Source organism: Crassostrea angulata, chromosome 2 (assembly GCF_025612915.1).
Source record: "Crassostrea angulata isolate pt1a10 chromosome 2, ASM2561291v2, whole genome shotgun sequence".
NCBI lineage: Eukaryota > Metazoa > Mollusca > Bivalvia > Ostreida > Ostreidae > Magallana > Magallana angulata.
In genome coordinates this window covers 37166605-37187348 of record NC_069112.1, presented here as the reverse complement: position 1 = coordinate 37187348, position 20744 = coordinate 37166605, and the positions used below count along the sequence as shown (strand labels likewise).

Below are 20744 nucleotides of genomic sequence, written 5' to 3'. Positions count from 1 at the left end.
CCTTTTTGGTTTCAATTCTATGCGAAATGCTGCTAGTATTGGTAAATAAGTTGCCTATGTCGTCTGTAAATTAAAATTGAAAAAAATATGTTAATCAACACAAAACATATTCTAATATATATTCTAATTAAAATGAAGGAAATCAACATTTATCTTCTTAACGTGTGACCAAAAAAAATACACCATGAACAATACTCGTAAATTTCTTAAAACTGTAAGAAAAAAATGAATATTCCTACTCACCTTTTTTCAATTTACACAATTACCCAATGTCATCAATTGTCTTGCCACTTAATTCCACCAAAACCCTTTGAAGAAAATTACTTTCATATGAGGCTTATACTCAGACTTTAGACTGAGTACTGCGAAGGGGGGGGGGGGGGTAATGAGAATGGAGCTAGTATTTTTTTTTTATGAAACATTTTCAGACGTTTTGACAGGGGATGATAACAGTGGGGCTAGTATCTTTTTAATGAAACATTTTTATCTATATCCGCTTTTCAGCTAACCTTTTTGTCGCGTACAATGTTTGGAGAGAACCTAACAGTGTCTTTTTGTTTAATCTTCACGGAGAATTTTTTTCATGTATATTTATATATAAAGCTTACCTTATATATCATCTTTTAAACTGGCAATTCCCTATAAATTTAAAGGTCAACGAAAATGCTAAGCAGTACATAAAGGATCGGTTATATTCTGTACAAAATAATCCAAAAAAAAAAACAAAAAAAACAACAACAACAACCCCCCCCCCCAAAAAAAAAAAAACCCAAAAAACACTGTCCTCTCAGTTTTTATATTTAAATTATTTTACAACGAAGCTTTAACGCTGCAGAACGTGTAGAAGTTTTATAAAGTAAATACGCATCATTATACTTCTGTTTTGTTCTACTATAAAAGAGTAACTCGATATATTTCGCTGATTTTATCAGATCTTCTTATAATCTGAAGATATTAATTTGTTAAGCTATAAACCACCGTAAACAACCCCTAACGCGGGGGAGTCGACAAACAGTAGGGGGGAGTCGATTTCAACGCATGGGGGAGTCGATTTTCTTCGCCTCGAAGACGGAAGGAATTTAGGTCACGCCTTTTGTAGGTATTTATAAGAAGTATTTCCAAAAAGTATATACCGCACGGAAGACAGCGATAGTCAAACTTTGTGTCGGTCATTGGTCCGAGTGCTCTTTGCGTCTTGTAGTCTCAAACACTTCCAAACTATTTGACAGATTTCAAATTCACGGTGATCGGGTGTTCAAAATATGCATGATTTGTAAAATATACGACTTACTTTGGGATACAGACAGTTGAAACAGGCGAACAAATGATCAACCTTGTAAGTGCAATAATCAAATCTTAACAAATCTTAGTGAAAAAATGAATAATCAAGACATTTTCTGTTCAGATGTAACGGTAACGTAGGGGAGAGTCGAATTTCGGAAAACCGAACGCAGGGGGGAGTAGAAAATATTGCTAAAAATGCAAAATATGCGTTAAAATAAAACGATATATCTTCATAACTTGACTTGTTCTCTTTTCTTATGATTTTTGTATCTCAAACCATATCAAAGACACATAAGGTTGTTTTTTAAACTCGTTGTTTTCATTCATATAAGCACACTAGTAATACAGAAGATAAGATTTAATATGCTATGATGTCTGCAAAATAGTTGTATTTCTGTTGGATGTATGTGAACAGAATACCTGCTTTTCTTTTTATGCTGATTGAAGCATCTGTAGTTGAATCATAAATTTTATATTTGACTTTTGAATTATATAATTATCCATTTTTGTACTCTTATTGTACGCAAAATAATACAGTCATCAACTGTGCTTATCTGAACAATAAAATTTGGTTATGTATACGGGTATGATGGTGACTAACATTCAAGAAAAGTACATAAACTGAGTTATCAATCTATGTATGTATATATCATAATATGCTTGCTACTATCATAGCCTTATGAATCACTGAAGAAAGCGTTTTTACGGTTTATTTTGTGATAGTGTATATATAATAGGCTCAGTACTGCTACGCAATGAAGGGTCGCGTATAGATGTACATCGACCGTAATTTAGCTATAGTCTGTCCCAAGTTATTGCTTCCATCGCTTTTGGATGATTTTTAATAAAATTACACATACCTGTGACAGAAATACAGTTGAAATCGATGAAAGGGAATATATCCAAGATATCTTCATTGAACAATTATCCCTTTCCACTCAGAAAAAAATTAACAGGAACGAAAACAGATTCCTTACGGAGATTTATAATGGGGAATGTTTACATCTTTTCTCCATTCGGAATACACTCGGAATGGATCGCGCAATTTTTTAACGTTATCATTCGGGCTTATTAATGGCTGTTGCAATGCAAAATCTCCGTAGACTTTCAATTTCGGGATGTGTATTGAAACCTGAAGTGGTAGAGGGGGCGTTTCAACACAGATAATCTGGACATTTTTTATATTAGTGGATGAACTTAGTTTGAGCACAAAGGTATTTACTATTATTGAAATATCAAGCAAAAAGTGGTGGAAGCAAAAACTCGGGACAGAGTATAGTTTCCTTTCTACGATCAATTTATTAATCTGTTAAAAGAAAGATGTAAATATAAACAATGAAATGATTTATTTAATGATTCATGCAGTTAACGAAGGTAGCAATCATTGCAGAAAAAAATACGTATGACTCTATTTCTTTCTGCAATGTCGCCATCTTCATATCCCGCATGAATCACTAAAGAAAGCATTTTATTTTTTATTTACTGTTAAAACGTTACACATAAGTAACAGCCATATAACGTATTTGAAGATGATTACCATAGTAATGAGAACTATAGTTACTTGGAAGTTTGAACTTAGCCCATGTAAGTACTTATAGTCCGTACTTTCCATGTAGCTTTACTAAAATGTAAAATCGCTCAATCAAGAAAGTAAAAACGCAAGGAAATTTCAACATTAAAAGTACAAAAAGACAACAACGACAGATGTAAAAAAAAATCAATATAGATCTTCAAATATTTTTTTTTTAATTTGATCAGCTAAACAATGGATTTAAAAGTAGTTCTTGAAAGTCAATTAAACATTTACGAATACGTTCAAACACATGTGGTTCGTTTCAATGGGTCGCGTAACTGTAAATAGAAAGAAAATGCCTTTTAATAAATGTTTTCTCTTTTAATTCAATTAAATAAAAATGAAAACAAAAAACGAAATTGAATGGAAAACATGAGTAGTACATGTACCAGTCTTTATTGCTTAAATATCTGTGAATAAGTAAAACCATTTTATTTATTAAATGAAGTCGACTTTTATAGACCTCGTCTAAATGCTATTCACCATGGAAAAATGAGTTGACATTCCCGATAGAGTGAATTGGATTTCATTTTTCTACTCCCCCGTGCGATCTGTTTTCCGAAAATCGACTTTCCCCTACGTTACCGTTACATCCGAACAGAAAATGTCTTGATTATTCATTTTTTCCTCAGATTTGAGTATTGCACTTACAAGGTTGATCATTTGTTCGACTGTTTCAACTGTCTGTATCCCAAAGCAAGTCATATATTTTACAAATCATGCAAATTTTGATCACCCGATCACCGTGAATTTGAAATATGTCAAATAGAGACTACTAGACGCATAGAGCACTCGGACCAATGACCGACACAAAGTTTGACTATCGCTGTCTTCCGTGCGGTATATACTTTTTGGAAATACTTCTTATAAATACCTACAAAAGGCGTGACCTAAATTTCTTCCGTCTCCGAAGCGAAGAAAATCGACTCCCCCATGCGTATAAATCGACTCCCCCCTACTTTTTGTCGACTCCCCCGCGTTAGGGGTTGTTTACGGTGTAAACCATAATGTTGGAAGAAAAATTCCATACATGTATACTTTACCTTTTAAATTTGGGTTTTTTCAGAGCTCTTCTTTCAAAGAAGATCAATTTGTTTCTAAATATAGCCACGGCCATCAAGCTCCGTTAAATCTAAATACAAACAACACACATTGATCTTTAAAAAACACAAAAGTATTTAAGCGTTAATACTGATTTACATGGACATTTATTCTTCGCTTAACAATTTATTTGTCTTCAGAATAATTTTAAAAAAAATCTGAGCTGACTTCTCTTCTTGTAAACGTTTTTTTTTTTTTTTAATAATAGGATTTATTCACGTACAGAATAAATCCGATTATTAAAGTAACGGCTCACACCGCATTTACCCTGAATCCGCTCCTTAAGATCAGTGTTAAAAAAAACTTCGGGAAAAACAAATGCATCTCTGTATAAGTGACGTCAGTTAACCTTAGTTGTGACGTCATATCGTCTACAGTTAGTATAGTTTATGTACTGTCAAATTTTCATCCTGCTAGGAAAAAAACTTCCATCCTGTTAAAATAACAACGTATTTGTGGAAATGCAGTTACGGCAGCCGTCGAAGTAAGAATAAGAGTTTACTGGGGGAAAAGAGAGCTGGTGGTTGGAGATCGCCGCCCAGGAATCAAGAGGACGCGAAACTCGGACACCACCGCACTAGCACCAACTGAATTGAAATCAAAAAAAGAAGTTTCTTCCCTGGATGAAGTGGTGTCGTCCTTGTCATCCAAACTCTTACCTGTGCTGGAACAAAAAATTGAGACGATAATCTCCAGGGGGGTCCGAGGCAAAAGAAACAGAAAAGAATGAAGGTACAAGTAACTGGTCTTGCATCAATCAAGACTTGAATGTTGAATTCGATGTTATCACATGTAATTCAGTATCAATTACAAGTGTTAATGATGAATTCGTTGTTCACGTACCACAAGCAACGAAACAAAAAATAATGAATGGCGAATGTTTTGAGCTACATTGTTTATTGAACAGATATACAGATAATCACTTTTACAAACGGGCAATTTACTGTAAAGCCGTTAGGTCATTCAACAAGAGGCCCAGGGCCACATTGCTCACCTGAGCAACAATTGCCTTAATTCTGATCAAATTAGCATTACAGTATCAAAATATCTTGACAACTAAGTACAGTAGATCTTGCTAAAAAAAATTGAAAATCTGCCAAATTTTTTTCCACCTCTTTTTTTGGGTAAATACAAAGCCCTTTTTGTTGTTGTACCTGTAAGAAGATTTTTCTCTATTCATGTATACCCTCCCCCCTATTTCGCGGCCCCACTTTTCTCTAGAGAATCATGGTTTCATCAAAATTAAAGCTGCACAACCTGTGCTTTCACAGTAAGTACTGAGTTTTGGACCGAAATCTTTCCCAGAATATTTTTTAAGATTTTCTCTATATATTCCTAGGTAAAAATTCAAACCGCCATCACGGCCCCGCCCAACCACTAGGGACTTTGCAAACTTAAATTTACTCTACCCAAGGATGCCTCTACACAAGTTAAAGCATTTCTGGCCAAATAGTCTTTAAAAAAAGATTTATAAGATTTTCTCTATATATTCTTATGTAAAAATTCATCCCCCATTGTGGCCTCACCCTACCCCTGGACTATTATTTAAACAAACTTGAATCTATACGTTCTGGAGATGCTTCCACTCAAATTTGGGCTTTCCTGGACTAATAGTTGTGAGAAGAAGATTTTTAAAGGTTTTCTCTATATATAAAAAGTTATCCCCCCCCCCCCTGTGGCCCCGCCCTACCCCAGGTACCATGATTTGAACAAACTTGAATTTACATTATCTGAGGATAGTTACAGGCGAATTTGAGCTTTCTTGGCCAAATAGTTTTTGAAAGAACTTTTTTTTATAGATTTTCTCTATATATTCCTGTATAAAAATGTATCCCCCAATTGTGGCCCCACACTACTCCCGGAGACCATGATTTGAACAAACTTGAATCTTCACTATCTGAGGATGCTTCCACTCGAATTTGAGCTTTCCTAGCCTAATAGTTTTTGAGAAGAAGATTTTTAAAGATTTTCTCTATATATTCCTATGTAAAAATCCATTCCCACATTGTGGCCCCACCCTACACACAGGGACTATGAATTGAATAAACTTCAATCTACACTAAATGAGGATGCTTCTATTTTAATTTGAGCTTTTCTGGCCTAATAATTTGTGAGAAGAAGATTTTTAAAGATTTTCTCTATATATTCCTATGTAAAACCTCATCCCCCTATTGTGGCCCCATCCTATCCCTGACATTCCAGCAGACTTGCTTGGATGAATGCCGAAAAGTGTTGATGTTGGCAAAGAGACGGAAGCCTTCCCTAAGATACAGAATCAAGACAGAGCCATTTTTAGTTTTCAAAGAGACGGCAGATGCTACATCGTCATCCAAACAACCAGTGCGGATCCTTCTGTTCTCTGGTGTAACAAGTGATTCAGCCTATGAGCTTTGGCGATATGAGGTAACATGCCTTAGGAAAGAAGGATATTCCAAGAAGACCATCTTGAACGCTATTAGAATGTCATTAAAAGGTGAGCCATCAACTGCCATGATGCGATTAGGTCATGTTGACAACATAGATGAGATTTTGTAGAAGTTCGAAAGTATATATGGTAATGTGCTTGGTACCGAAGATATTCTAGTTAAATTCTAAAGTGATATGCCTAAGCAAAAGGATACAGAGGATTGCGCAAATTGGGGTATTAGCCTAGAAGCTCTTCTAAACAGAGCGATGATTACCAATGGTTAGGTTTATAGTGCGATTGAAGCAAAAGAAATGTTCCATACTGTAACTTGCGCCGAACGTAGAAATCTTAAAATAGCATAAAACAACTTTCCCCAAATCTAAATATAGTGGCATTTACAAAAGACAGCAGTCAAAACAATTAAATTCTACACATTTAATAGATTACATACATAACAAAATAAACAAACGATCAAAAGAATACCGAATCGATCAATCATAATAAAGTTTCACATATACTCATCTGATTAAATGCCGACGGAATTGACAGGACAGTGTAATTTTATGGTAAGGTACGTACAGTTTACAGACGGATCACAGTTCCAGAAAAGTAAAAAGACAGTCCAACAGTCACAGCTCGATTCAACAAGGCATAGCCGATTTACCGAGGATTCTTAAAACTACATGTCCTTCCTATCTGAGGCCTTGGCGTTTTTTTTCTCCTCGCAGACGACACTACCAATCCTGTCGCGCATTTTTACGTCACACACATGAATAAAACATAAACACACTAAACACCTGATAATCATAATAATATCATTTTCTAAAGAGGTCTTAAACAAGATTTACGAGACATATTAGGACATCTTTTTCCGCATCATTAACGACTTTATCCAGTTGTACGTTGATCAACGCATGTTGTAATTAGAACATTAGTCATTCAAATCAAGACAGACGACAATGAAAACATTGTGTTTCTGATGAGTAGTTGGACACAATGCAAGTTCATTTTAATCAGCTATCTGACCAAGAGGCAGTGAAGAATTAACATATTCCATGTATCAAGCACCAAGGGTATGTTCCAAGACAGGGTTACCAGAGAAGAAGGGGAGTTTACCAGAGAAGGGGAGTTCCAAGAGGGAGAGGATTCTAGATTTGTTAACAAATTTTAAACATAGTTTTTTACATTGAAATTTGGCTTAATTTACTGGGAAAATACTGCAATGTCTATTATTATACATAAACTTAGCATAACAATCGTTTAAAAAAGTGCACAAAATTTGATATAAAATCGGACCAAGCAGCTTTCGAAAAAATAATTTTTTACCAAAATCGTGACCATGCTCGGCTCTTTAATTGTAAAATATAACAATTGTTTATGAAAGTTGAAAACAAAATGGTAATGGAATTATCACATATGATTTGTATTTTGCTAGTACTGCATTGCCAAGTAAATGTCACAGGCAGTATACAGATACATTATTGTTTAACGCAAAGCATTTGTTTGTACATATACCCACTACCCAATGTGTCAATCTGCATAGGAAGATACTTACATTCATCAAAAATATCCTCCTTTCTAAATCCTTGCTCTTCGTATAATGACGTGGGATTCAAAATTCCGACCTATTTAGATAACAAATCGCGCGGAAACTGCATAGCTAAGATTATCTGCTTTCATTCTGGCTGTGGTATTTCGCTGTTGCATTGAATTTACTCGCAATAAACCCATTGAAAAGGAAATTTAAAAAACTCCCCTGCACTTTAAGTATTTTTCATGTATTTTCCACAGTTAGATGTTCGGTTAAACTGCAAGTTTAAAATATAATGCCACGTCTTTTTAATATTTGTTCGAACAATTCTAACAAACAATATACATATACACATTAAATGATCTGGGTTAGGTATTTTCTAATAATGATATCGAAATATACTATAACATGATTATTGTTGGTTTTTTTGTCCGTAACTGAAATATGTCAATCCTAAGCATTTCTAAGATAGAAACATTGACGGGCTCTATCTCCATCACGCTGACATAACTTTTTTTTCTGTATGATAATCAGTTTTCCGACGATCAAAATATATTCATTTATAATATTAACATGACAAGCATTCTGAGAGTTTTGCATAAACAATAAACGTCCCCTACCGTATGTATTATTCTATGAAATCTTCGAAGCATACATCTATTTCAAAACTATTATAAACGAGATGTTAATATGCTTTAATCAGAGATACAAGAACAGAGGAAATTCAAACTACATCGTTGATATGGAACTGAAATAAAAATGGGTGAAATTGTCTTTATTTTTTCTCTTGTAATTTCGCCAAGTCCATTAAGTATTTGCTGGTAGAATTTTCTGAAAACAATGCATTGGTGTGTAGAATATCATTTCTTACCGTCTTCTGAACCCGAATAAACAGACAAACCCAATAATAAACCCGATTGTAATAATACACCAAAAATCCATGTCGATTAAATTTACAACACAATGTTTGACACTATTTTACAGAACTTATTTGTTTGTTAGAAACAATAAAAGAATGGTACAAGTAATTCACGATAGTATTACCGACTACATACTTTTCTCGTTTATTCAATACACACCGAACCCAACATTAAAAAATTGGAATATAAAAAAAATAATTTTCCCGAAATTATGTCTACCAGACGCCACAAAAGTGTAAACTTGATCTGTAGTTTGACATTTTGAAGCTGTTCAGCAAATTTCAAATTATTCCTTAAACGCATAAGGAAAAAAAAAGTGTGGAAAACTGAAGTGGGACATACTAACGGACGGACAGACTGACGGACGCAGAGGAAAGCTATAGTCCCCTCCGGTGAAACCGGTAGGGGACTAATAAAAGCAAATTTAGTCAGATATTTCTTATTGATTTTGTTATAAAAATCACCAATTTTACATTTTAGAAATGTTCATTGTTATTTAATCATATGTTATTTAATCAAAAATATTTTTCATTGTCAAAACTAAAAGAAAATGCTACGGTTTCTGTTAACCTTTAACCCGTCCTTGTTACCTACTTTGGATGTCTTCGTAGAAAGTCACCCATACCTATGTAGAACGACCTTCATCGAATCATTGTTTTTTTAAATTGAAGTGAAGTGGACGAGTGAATTTTCACAAATTGCACGTACGATTTAGCATCAGATTCGTAATGTCATTATTCTATAACGTTAATGTTCAGTGTGACATTTTAGTCAAGTGAACATGATTGACAAGCATCTTGCGCACTTTTTGGTTCTAACTCTCTGTTCTTATGTAAGATAACTTACTTTAAATTTCCAAACTCTTAATATGTTAGAAATACGAATACGATACATTGATTCAACAGCCAAAAAGATATATAGGTTTTAAATATCTGGTTATAAAAAGAGTTCCTCTGGTACAATGGCAGAAAGTTGATTCCAGTAACCCAATGGTCATGATTGATACCCGTTTTGGGTACCTTTTTTCGTAAGCAAAAGCCGTTTTTAGTATTTTATTTAAACACTTTAATGATAAGCTATTAATTTATTAACCAAGTGCAATGATAGCATATTAATTCTTTTTTTTAAATTTTTATTACTTCCAGTTCTAAGCAAAATCTGCTAGACAGGTTTAGAATAATGTATGTTCATATAGAAGCAATTATTTTGTTTAAATCTTTTTTTAAAATTTTTATTACTTCCAGTTCTAAGCAAAATCTGCTAGACAGGTTTAGAATAATGTATGTTCATATAGAAGCAATTATTTTGTTTAAATCGTTGCTTCTTGTATCTCAACATGATTTCATTTATTCGTGTATATCCATGGCGAGAACAATTATATTGTGCATCAGTATAATAAAGCTGATATAGCTTGAACGTCAATTTTGTTGACAGTCTTGTTTTTATCAACCGCTCGCTGAATTCAGGCGACCATCGACGCTTCGTCGCCATCAGATTAACCAATAGACCAATGCACTGAATTATGTTGAAAGATTAGCTTAATATGCTTACATTTCAATTATTCAAAACAAATTGTTTATATAATAACAAAAGTGTGAAATCAGATGTTAATTTGTTATCCGTCTCTTTAGCTGTCATTAAGTTTGACATACGGGATTTACGTTTAGAATTGATGAAGACTTCGGTAGTTTCTCGCTTCTAGAGATCGACCCAATTATGTACAGTGGCTTTGTGGGGATTCTTCAAACACAGTCCATGCAACAACATTTCCAACCGAATCAATTTGTTGTACGTAAAGTCATGTAATTTCTTTTATTTATATTCATTCATGTATTATGTTTTTATTTTAGTTTTTGCTTTGAATTTAATTATTTTTTTCTTCGGTTTTTCAGTGTCGCTTTCAATAAACGATCATGCTCTTAAAAGTTTGGAATTTTGAATAACATTTGCTGGATATTTTTGCTTTGGTTGGTTAAATGTGTTTCTGCGTAATTTCCATCCAGTGTTGTTCTCAAGGATGGGGTATTTCGGTGTTTAATGTTAATCTTCCACAGTTGCCGCACTTCAGTTGTTGTTGTTTCGCATGAGTATATTTCTGTTTGGTTTGAGAACCATGAGTGATTTGTTCTTGGCATGTTTTTCGAAGTTGATACTCTTTTGCAATTTTCTAGCTTTGAGTCTCATGCTGATTTCCTTTCATATCTTGCCGTTGTGAAGGAGTAGTTTTGCTGTGGTTTTTATCAGTTTCAAGCATTCTATTGAAAACATAAGTGTGCTGGGGACATTCCTTATACTTCTAGAGTGGTGTTTCTATAGGACAACATTGCTCTGTATGGATCTCTGCCCAACTTGAGTAGAATCTTGAGAGTCTGTATGTTGCGTTCTGCTTCTCGATTACTTTGTACAAATTGAGGGTTGCTGATCTTTTGAACAAATCCATAGCTTATTGAGAAGTTGGCAAATGTCGTACTTGAGCATTGGGGGCCGTTGTCTGAAATCACTGTATCAGGAATACCATATTTTGAAAATAAGCTTTTCAAATGAATCACGGTGTTTAAAATGACTTGTTTTCAACTTCAGTAAACTCCGATCACTTAATCACAAAATAGTAGTCAACACAAAGGATAATAGTGCCCTCTTCTGTATTCAACCTGGTAAGTAGACAAAATGAACTATAGTCTGTCTACAGTCTCACTGATAATCATTGAGTTATGTTTCTGTTTTCAGACACCTGAAATAAGTTAGAACGCCAACAAGCAGTGCGCCACCTATCTTTTATATAGGGGAAATAACCGACAACTGTCGGCAACTATTTCCAAATTAAACTGACTTCATTGCCAAGTCAGAATTACTAGTGTTTCACATTTTAATCAGTAACTTATAAAAAAGACATTTCTTATAATGAAAAATAACCATTGTGTTATCACTGGATAATTGAAAATAAGTTTAGTATTCCTAAAATTGTGTTATTTTTTACATTATTTTAATCAAAGCAACCCCCCCCCCCCAAAAAAAAAAAAACAAGGGGGGGAGTATATCATTTTAAGATACCAAAAATGTGGATAAACAACGGCCCGCTAGACTGGATTGACGTCAACAGCTGTGTATTGGTGTCTTTCATTTTAAAAGAGACATTTGGTCCCATGTACTGCAACCAATTAGAACAGAGCGGGATTGAAACTCCTCTTGGCCAGCAGCCTCTCGACCACGCTGTCAAAAAGTTATATGACAAATGTTATATACCTGAGTCAAGATATAAAGAAATATTAGAACCAAAAAAAAATACATAGTGCTGAATAAACAAAATACATGTAAATATACAAAAATTGATATACCATGTAGATAAGTACAGCTTTGTTATAAATGGCGTCATGTGGATACTAAAAAAAAATCTTAAGCAATGCATTAAAAATACAATCAAACCTAAGTTGAGATTAAATTATCAACAGTTTTAATTATACTATTTCATACAGTTTGTGTGCTTACATATATATATGCCTTGGATTTACTTATTAAAACCATGTTAATATGGATTTTATGCACACCTGCCTTTGTTTTTAATTTTCAAAGCTGACATGTAGCGTTTTTAATCAATTGAATCGAAACAGTTTAAAAATTCGTGTTTTGGATTAAAGTATTTTAAAGACAAATATTTCCCAGGATGGGCCCTTGTACATTCAGTCAACTGACTGTTAACTGAAAGGTTTTGAAAGGTAATGACAAGATGGCAGAACTATTACATTCAAAAATATTTCCCATATCTTTTAGCTATCTTTCAGTTTATTGAACGACAAAAATATCTATTGTGATATTTACGTAATTTACCGAATGACTGTGTTTGATTCAATGCTTATTATAAAAGTATAAACAAATGATACACAATAATTATTACTAATTGTTTTGATAGTGGTGAGGTAGAATATTTCACTGTTTCTAATGTACTGCTAGATAGAACCAGCTTTGTTGTTTAAAAATTGAACTGTTCTGTTATTCATGAGTATACACGATGTCATACATGTATAGCGAAGACGAGGGCTTATATAATATCAAGTCAAATCGAAGATTGTTTGCACTATATATGAAGTAGGCGCCCATTCATTTTTTTTAAATAGACTATTCATAGATCTGTGTCATCTGCATATTATACTTGCACATACATTTTCTTCCCGTTTTGTTTTACTTAACCATCTAGCATCGCTACTTTGCAATGCAAAAAGGAAGAAAACGACCAAACAAAGGATGGGAAATGGAATTCGGGTCATACTGAGAACGGTTTAAGAAGACTGTATAAAAAGGAAGCTTTTAGTTCAAAATTTTGATAAACGTTTCAAACCTATGGCTTTCAATGGAAATATAAAGCAAGCTTTATAGGTCATAAGAAGATATGAAAATATATTCTTCACTCACATAATACGATTATGTACCTTTTAAAGTGTTCACAAAGAGTAGTCAATTTACAAAAAAAAGTATTTTTGGAATTTGAAAGATAATGAGAACTTTTTAATTTTGGTAAAATTATCATACGTTTGAGCTAATAATCTTGTTGATTAACCTTTCCTTGCGCTAAGAATCTAAGAATGAAATATTAAACTACTTTTTGTACGTTATTAGACAAAACACTACGGAATAAGATTTTACAGGGCTGCCAAGATGTATAAGTTTAATCTTATGTTGACCACATAATCTTTGCTTGTACAATTTAAGCTTCAAAAAATGCATATATGTAACTTAAGATAGATAAACTGTTATATTATTTATAAAAACAGGTCCTTGTGACACAATTCTATTAGACAAAAATGTATCAGAAAACTTTTGGCCATTGAAAAAAAATAGCTGAGTTTTGATATGATAACTATTTCTATCCTGGTCATATATAAGTTAATACGGTACAATTACACAAATTTTTGCAAACAATAACATAACAAAGACAAAGTATATAGCATATTGTACATACATTAATACCAAATTATAAGAGTCAATATTCATAACGAATTTCTTTGAATAGATTATATATATATATATATATATATATATATATATATATATATATATATATATATATATATATATATATATATATATATATATACCTACATCTTTCTATTTATCTTTCTATCTATTTTTGTATCAATCGATCGATAGAAAGATATAAAGAAAACTATTTTTCAGGAAAACGCGTTTATAAGAAGTAATTCACACAAGCATTATACTCAAAATCAACAAAGATTCATTAACTGCAAATGATGTTGAAATAGTTTTAATGGAATTATAACAAAACTGAGAAAAAACACACTTTGCTGAAACGCACCCTCAAACTTGCCAAATTTCAAAGCACGGCTAACAAAAGTTTAAGGCGATTTTAAATTTATACATTTTTTTATTTCCCTAGATATACATGTACATGTATGCAATCTTTGAAAAGAATTCATATTGTATGTATAAAATTTTTCTTATATTATATTCTGCGTTTTTTAGTTCTTCACAAACCCTTTTTTTTGTTTCATCATACAATTTTTGAATTCCCGTCTCTGAAAAATGTGATTCCCCTGGCATGTCATACGTTGGATCTAGTGCACGGTTCATGTTTATGAATCCGCTATTTTCCAACATCGAGAACGGCCTAATATCCTTCGCAATAAAAACGCCGATATATCTCGTAATGTCACCATGTTTTGTCAATGATCTGAGGTTTTTATTTCTCAGACCAAGAGCTTCTGGTAAACGAAGTTGCCCAGTTGATATGAGTTTGTTTTTCTCAGAATTATCGGCTGCAGCTTTTGTTTTCGATAACGTGATCTCATGTCTTCGCAGGATATGAGCAGTCATAGTTGACGTTATACATTTACCAGTCATATATACTTTATCTGCGTTTTACAAATGTTACAAACAGCTATTTTTCTATCATCTGTTCCATCTTTTTTAAGGAAATCAAAGTTATCCTAAAACTGCCGACTTCTTCCCGGCCATTTTCGTGTATGATGTTTACTTTAACAGGTCGAGACCACTATATTTTGTGACGTCGGCATACATTTGCATACTAAATTATCCATCTGTTTACTTTTTCGACAAACCAATCAGGTCAATGAGTTGCAAGGCATTCTGGGCTACTATAAGTTTCACTGTATACAAAGCGTATTGAAAATATTTACCATTTTGAATTGTCCTTTGGAAACTCAGTTTGAATGATCTTTCAGAATTTATGAAATTAATATGGACAATTATGTCTGAACTTCAATTTCTATGCTCACATTAAAAAAAATATTGCATATGACGACTTATATCAACCTATTTAAATACCACATTGTCAATGTTCAAAACAGGGGTATGTTCTATTGAATTAGATACAGTGAGTACCGTTTTTTCGCGTGATACCCCATATTTGGGACAACATTGGTAGAATGCACGTTGATATTTTCTTCAGGGACATAATCAGAATGTTTAACGGACAAATACTTTATGATGCATAGCTTGCGCTTCTGCGTTTGTACATTTGTGCATTTCTACTACCGTCGCTATTCACGTATGTTAAAGTTAAAAATGAACAGTTACCTGTATTTATTTCTAGTGCACACACTTATTCAATAATTTCTTATGAAAGTTTGTTTGTACTTGTATGCGTATGTTTGTCAGTCGTTTGATACTGACCATTTTTGAAGCAACAATTGATCAACAAAAACAACAGTATTTTTCAATGTGAGCATGAAACAAAGTTAATGGTACGTAATATTTGCTTTTTTATCTTCAAAAGTAAAAATCAAGATGTACAAACATTCCGGCAAGCAATTAAATATTGTGAATGAAACATACAAAATTCACGTGCGTTTGTTGAATCGTAAATCCGTTGTAGACCGTCATGCATTGCAACTCATTCACTGGATTAGAGAATCTGTTTGACGTTAATACTGTCACGTGCTAAATAATGCTATCCATATAAGGTAGTGTACCCGATCTGTTTAACGGACTAGCCAATCAGAGAGAGCGTGTAAAAACCAAACCTCAATCGAATCAAAATCCGGGAAGAACGTGCCGAATCGAACCGACTTTTTTTCAATCGCGAAAAACCGATCTTTCGGTTAATCTTGACAGCCCTACTTACATGTAGTTCATATCTAATAATCACTTAATATGTCTATTTAGTCTGTAAAAGTATTATATTAATGAAGGCATTTTTAATGTTCAACAACAAAGCTAACTATATTGTGTATACTGTGATTTACTTAATCAGGCATTAATTAAATTAACAAAAAAACCTTCAAACCATCAACAGCGTGTTCCAATTAAAGAGCCAAAACCACTGCAGTAAATATATGCACTTATATGCCGTATAAAATTTATGTTTTATATGAACAGATCGGCAATAAGTATATAATATTCAGATAGCAAGAGTTATTCTTAAAGAGTCGTGCATGTTTTTTTTAATTAAATACAGGATTTCTTTTTTTCAGATTATTTATCATAGATTTAAAGGTTGTGTATTTTAAAACCCCGAGACATGCATTCATTGCATTATTTTCAAGTTTGGATGAAATCCATATAATCGTGTTTTAATATGTACAAGGGGTGTTCAAAAGGTTTGTGAATACATGCATTGTCATTCCAAATAACGCCGCATTTTTTTTTTAGAAAGTATTATGATATTTTAATATGTACTCTCAAATGTGTATGTATAAAAATAAGGGCATGTATCTTTTTACATTAGAGTTATCATTATTTATACGTTGTTTATGTAAGCTGCAGTCATTTAGTTATATCGACGTTTTTATAACGTCTAGACCCTTGGCTTCTATGATAGTAATATGCCTCATTCGCCCTCTGGGCAGAGGGTACAATAGCACACCCATAGAATAATTCCTCCTATAGTTTTCAAGATACGATGTTGTTCTTTTGTAGATCAATTGTACATACATCAGAGTGGTGATATTGCTAGCTAAAGATTTTTATTTTTGATTATTAATTCCTTTTTTAAATACCAGCTGTTGAACGTTGCCATGTTTGGCTTAATATTGCATATAGGGTACCCCTATTGCAGGGTTAACTCTTCCTACAGTTTTCAAGATAGCAAGTAAATATTTTCCCCTGTTCTTGTTTCTGTATGTCTTTTGTTATATTCGAGAATATCTGTGCCGTCAACTATTTTTTTTTATTTGATGTCCACCAATCCTAAATTGTAATGTTCTGTCACACCTCTTAAAACAAAACAAATGCTATTATTCAACCAGAGAGTGTACAAAGGTGCTTCAGGAGTTTCATTGCCAAGAATCTTATTTTCTTACAATATGTTAATTTCTTCGTCTGTAATAGCGCCAGTTTTCACTTGTCAGGGTCCGATAGGTATCGATAGGAGGTCATCTTTACAGGACTTCTACATTCGCATACCATCTAAATACATCCCAACTTATAACATACATGCCTTTATCTGTTTAATGAGAGGTGTAACTCTTCAATACTTTGCAGCTGGAGGTTCCATAGAAAACAGGTATGATTTATTTGCCTGTCAACTTTTACAGAGTTCAGAATGATTGTCTAAAGTCTTGATGGGTCAGATGTTAAGGTCGTGTGAAGATGACTTCCTATCAATACCTGTCAGATCCTGAAAAGTTTAAGGGGAAGTGGGTGTTTTTTTTAAGACTGATTGACAATCCCATCTTGACTTGAAGCTGTAATTAGAGACCTCCTCGTTTTTTGCAACGAGCTCAATTCTAGTTTTGTTGTATTTTATCACTGTTTCTTCCGATATGATTGGCTATATTTTATCTTTCGTTCAGGTATATCCCCAAAAGTTACAACTATCAATCGATTTTGTACCATATATTGTTCAAAATAAGAGGACAATGTGCAATAGTAAGTCGTTAACATAAAAGACATAGTCGCTTTCCAACACCTTAAATAAGCTGCGACAAGACTTTGACCATGCAGCTTTATCTCTCTCCGGCTACATTGGTTACAAGCAGCACTTCTTTCTCATGTTAAAAATTATGTCATGTCAACCAGTCATGGAGCGAATACACATACACCGTGCACCTCAAATATGTATATCTTTTTACGGGTAAACGCGATGGATCAAAACGATGCAGGTGTGCTGTGCATTGCATTGCATCACATCACATTCATTCAATTGGGAGGTTATTTAATTGTGAGCGCATACCTGTTAAAAGTAGCGAATGAATAGAGTACTGGATATCAATTCTAAGGATTTCGGATTCGAAACCCATTATAGACGTTGTATTTTATTCCCTTTTTATCCAAGATCAGAGATCGATTTTACAAGTGTTAGTACAAACTATCTATGTCCTCTGTTGTACAACTTTCATCTTCCTGTGCTCTCTGTTAACTGAATAACTCTGGAGTTTATCAAACACTGATATATCTAATTATAGCTACAGTATGCTGACCATTATCGAAATAAGATTTTTGTTATAAACTGCATCTTTATTAAAGTACTCAAGATTATAAGCCTTTCAGGTTAATATACAAAAAAGGACTTTTTCATATTTTAAAAATGACAATTTAAACGTGACTGACTTAAAAACAAACTTAAACACATGCAGTTACATTTACAAACTACAAACAGTAATATTTTGCGGTTAAAAAATACGAAATTGAATTCCATCATTATTTTTTTTTACAAGCTTAAATTAAGTCTATAAAACTTCTAGCTGCAGGTCTGTAGCTCCTTGTCTAAATAATTGATGGACGACCAATTTGAAAAAGCTTTATCGGTCAATAATTAGCCGAAGTTTTAGTTTTAGTGTGTTGTAAATTGCAACTTTTTTAACAGTACGAAACTAGATTCCCGGTCGCTCATCTTAAATTGTTGCAGATGGAGAACTACTTAAATTCAGTTATAAAATTGGAAGACGTATATTCAAACAATTTTATAATATTACCGGTTTTTTGTAGAACAATTTTTTTTGACGACGGAAATCACAATTACCAGAGAGAAGTGATATCAAATGGTACCGTATTTACTTACAGACCCGAACTAGGATTACTTATACATGGATATGTGCCATGATTACAACATTTTCTTAATCGGGATAGAAGTCTTAAAACAGGGGGTGAAAACATGAAATATACCAATGGATTCAAACAACTATTAACAAGCAATGAAAAGAAAAACATTTTATGAACGAAGTCTAAACTTCTATTAAGAAGTGACCTGTCTTTTAACACTGCAAAGTCGATTATGTAAAATACAGGATATATTGTGCTCAGGAGATAAATCACGATAATAATCCAAAACATCACAGACATTGAGTTTGCTATTCTGGTTCGTCGAACAGAAGCTGTTTGGTTGTACAGATAATACAACTTTCGAACATTAAAAACAATTACAATAATAAATGGTAATCCACAAACATACAAACCAAACCCAACCTCAGCAAAAACTGCTGTTTCGAAAGATACTACGTCTAATAAAAGTAGCACTTTATCTGCTCCGTATCCGATGGAAACGACAACAGAGCTTAACCAAATGGCAAAAGACATCAACAAAATTTGTTTACAAGTCAGATTCAAACTGTGCAGAGGATTTGTAATGAAAACAAAACGTACATATGATACTAATACCATATGGAAAAATGCCGAATGAATACATAAAAATGTAAATATCCCATATATAGAACCTGTATATTTATCATCAACATATATTTTTAGACCAGGTAGAGTACGAACATATTGCGTCACGGAGACGAGTACGTCAGACATTGCTAGGCAACCAATTGTGACGTATGTCGGAGTGTGCAGCTGTTTGGACACACCAATAAAACACACGGTGACAGAATTTCCAATAAATCCAATGCAGAACAAAATTGATGCAGCAATCAGAACATACGTATTCGCCATTGTACTGTGTGTTTTCCCGATGCACAATTTTATTCATATGAATATAAAACTTTTTCCGCAGTGCTGCTAGTATTGGTATATAAGTTGCATATGTCGTCTGTAAATAAGAATTGAAAAATAACTACACAACATTGAGATGATGACTATCTCAAAGGGCCCCCTTAAATAATAAACAGTAGGATGAAACGCATTTCAGAGAATTTTGCTTTGACCCTGACCTGTAACTTACAAATTTTCAAGCTGGCATAAAACTTTTAATTCAATCAATCTCGTTACCCCTGACATACAGGCATTTGTGTTTAACTTGAGCAGGATAAGGCAAACTGGAAATAATAATTGGAAACGATCTTAAACTGTTTATCAGGAGATCTGCTAAGACTTTCACATTGACTTTGTTCAAATTATAAAGTCAATGCACACCATTAACCCAAAAGTGCTGTTAACGTGAAGAAGGAGCATAACAGGGCCAAGTAGAGAGTATATTTATGTACATGCTCTGAAAAAGAATTTTGCGTGATCAAATAAGACCTAGACACTTGGCCAACAAATATTATTCAAGGTTACTGCACACCCTTGATCGTAGGCACACTGTGTGAGGTGTGAGCCAGATTGGACAACCAGGAGAACAGATATATACCGGACACGGATTGCTCATGGAATTCTGCTGTGACCTTCACATTTGGCCTTGGAACTTTGTTTAATATCACTGCACACCTTTTACTCAAAAGAAGTATGAGCCCAATAGGGCAAAGTGGAGAGTATATTTATGCTGTGAAAAAAAAGTTTTTGTGTGACCAAATATGACATATGACGTTATGACATTGACCCGTTGACCTACGAACTTAATTCAAGATTACTGAAACTCGTTTGACCATAGGCACTCAGTGAGTGAAGTTTGAGACAGATTGGACTAAGGGGAGAGAAGATATGCTCCGGAAAAGGATTTTTCATATAATTCTGCTAAGACATTCAGCTTTGACCTAGAGACATGGTTCAAGGTCACTGCACACCCTTTAGCCAAAGGCAATCTGTGGGTGACTCAGGATTAATGACCATCTTTAATTTCCCCCTTAATAATAGCTT

General features: G+C 33.5%; 1 protein-coding gene across 1 annotated transcript; it reads right to left on the bottom strand.

Annotated features, from left to right (window-relative positions):
- Positions 1 to 18365: 18365 nt before the first annotated feature.
- Positions 18366 to 19688, bottom strand: LOC128172313 (CX3C chemokine receptor 1-like). Its single transcript, XM_052838106.1, has one exon. The coding sequence runs from the start codon at positions 19659 to 19661 to the stop codon at positions 18786 to 18788; it is 876 nt and encodes a 291-aa protein (XP_052694066.1). The 5' UTR covers positions 19662 to 19688; the 3' UTR covers positions 18366 to 18785.
- Between the last annotated feature and the right edge of the window lie 1056 nt (positions 19689 to 20744).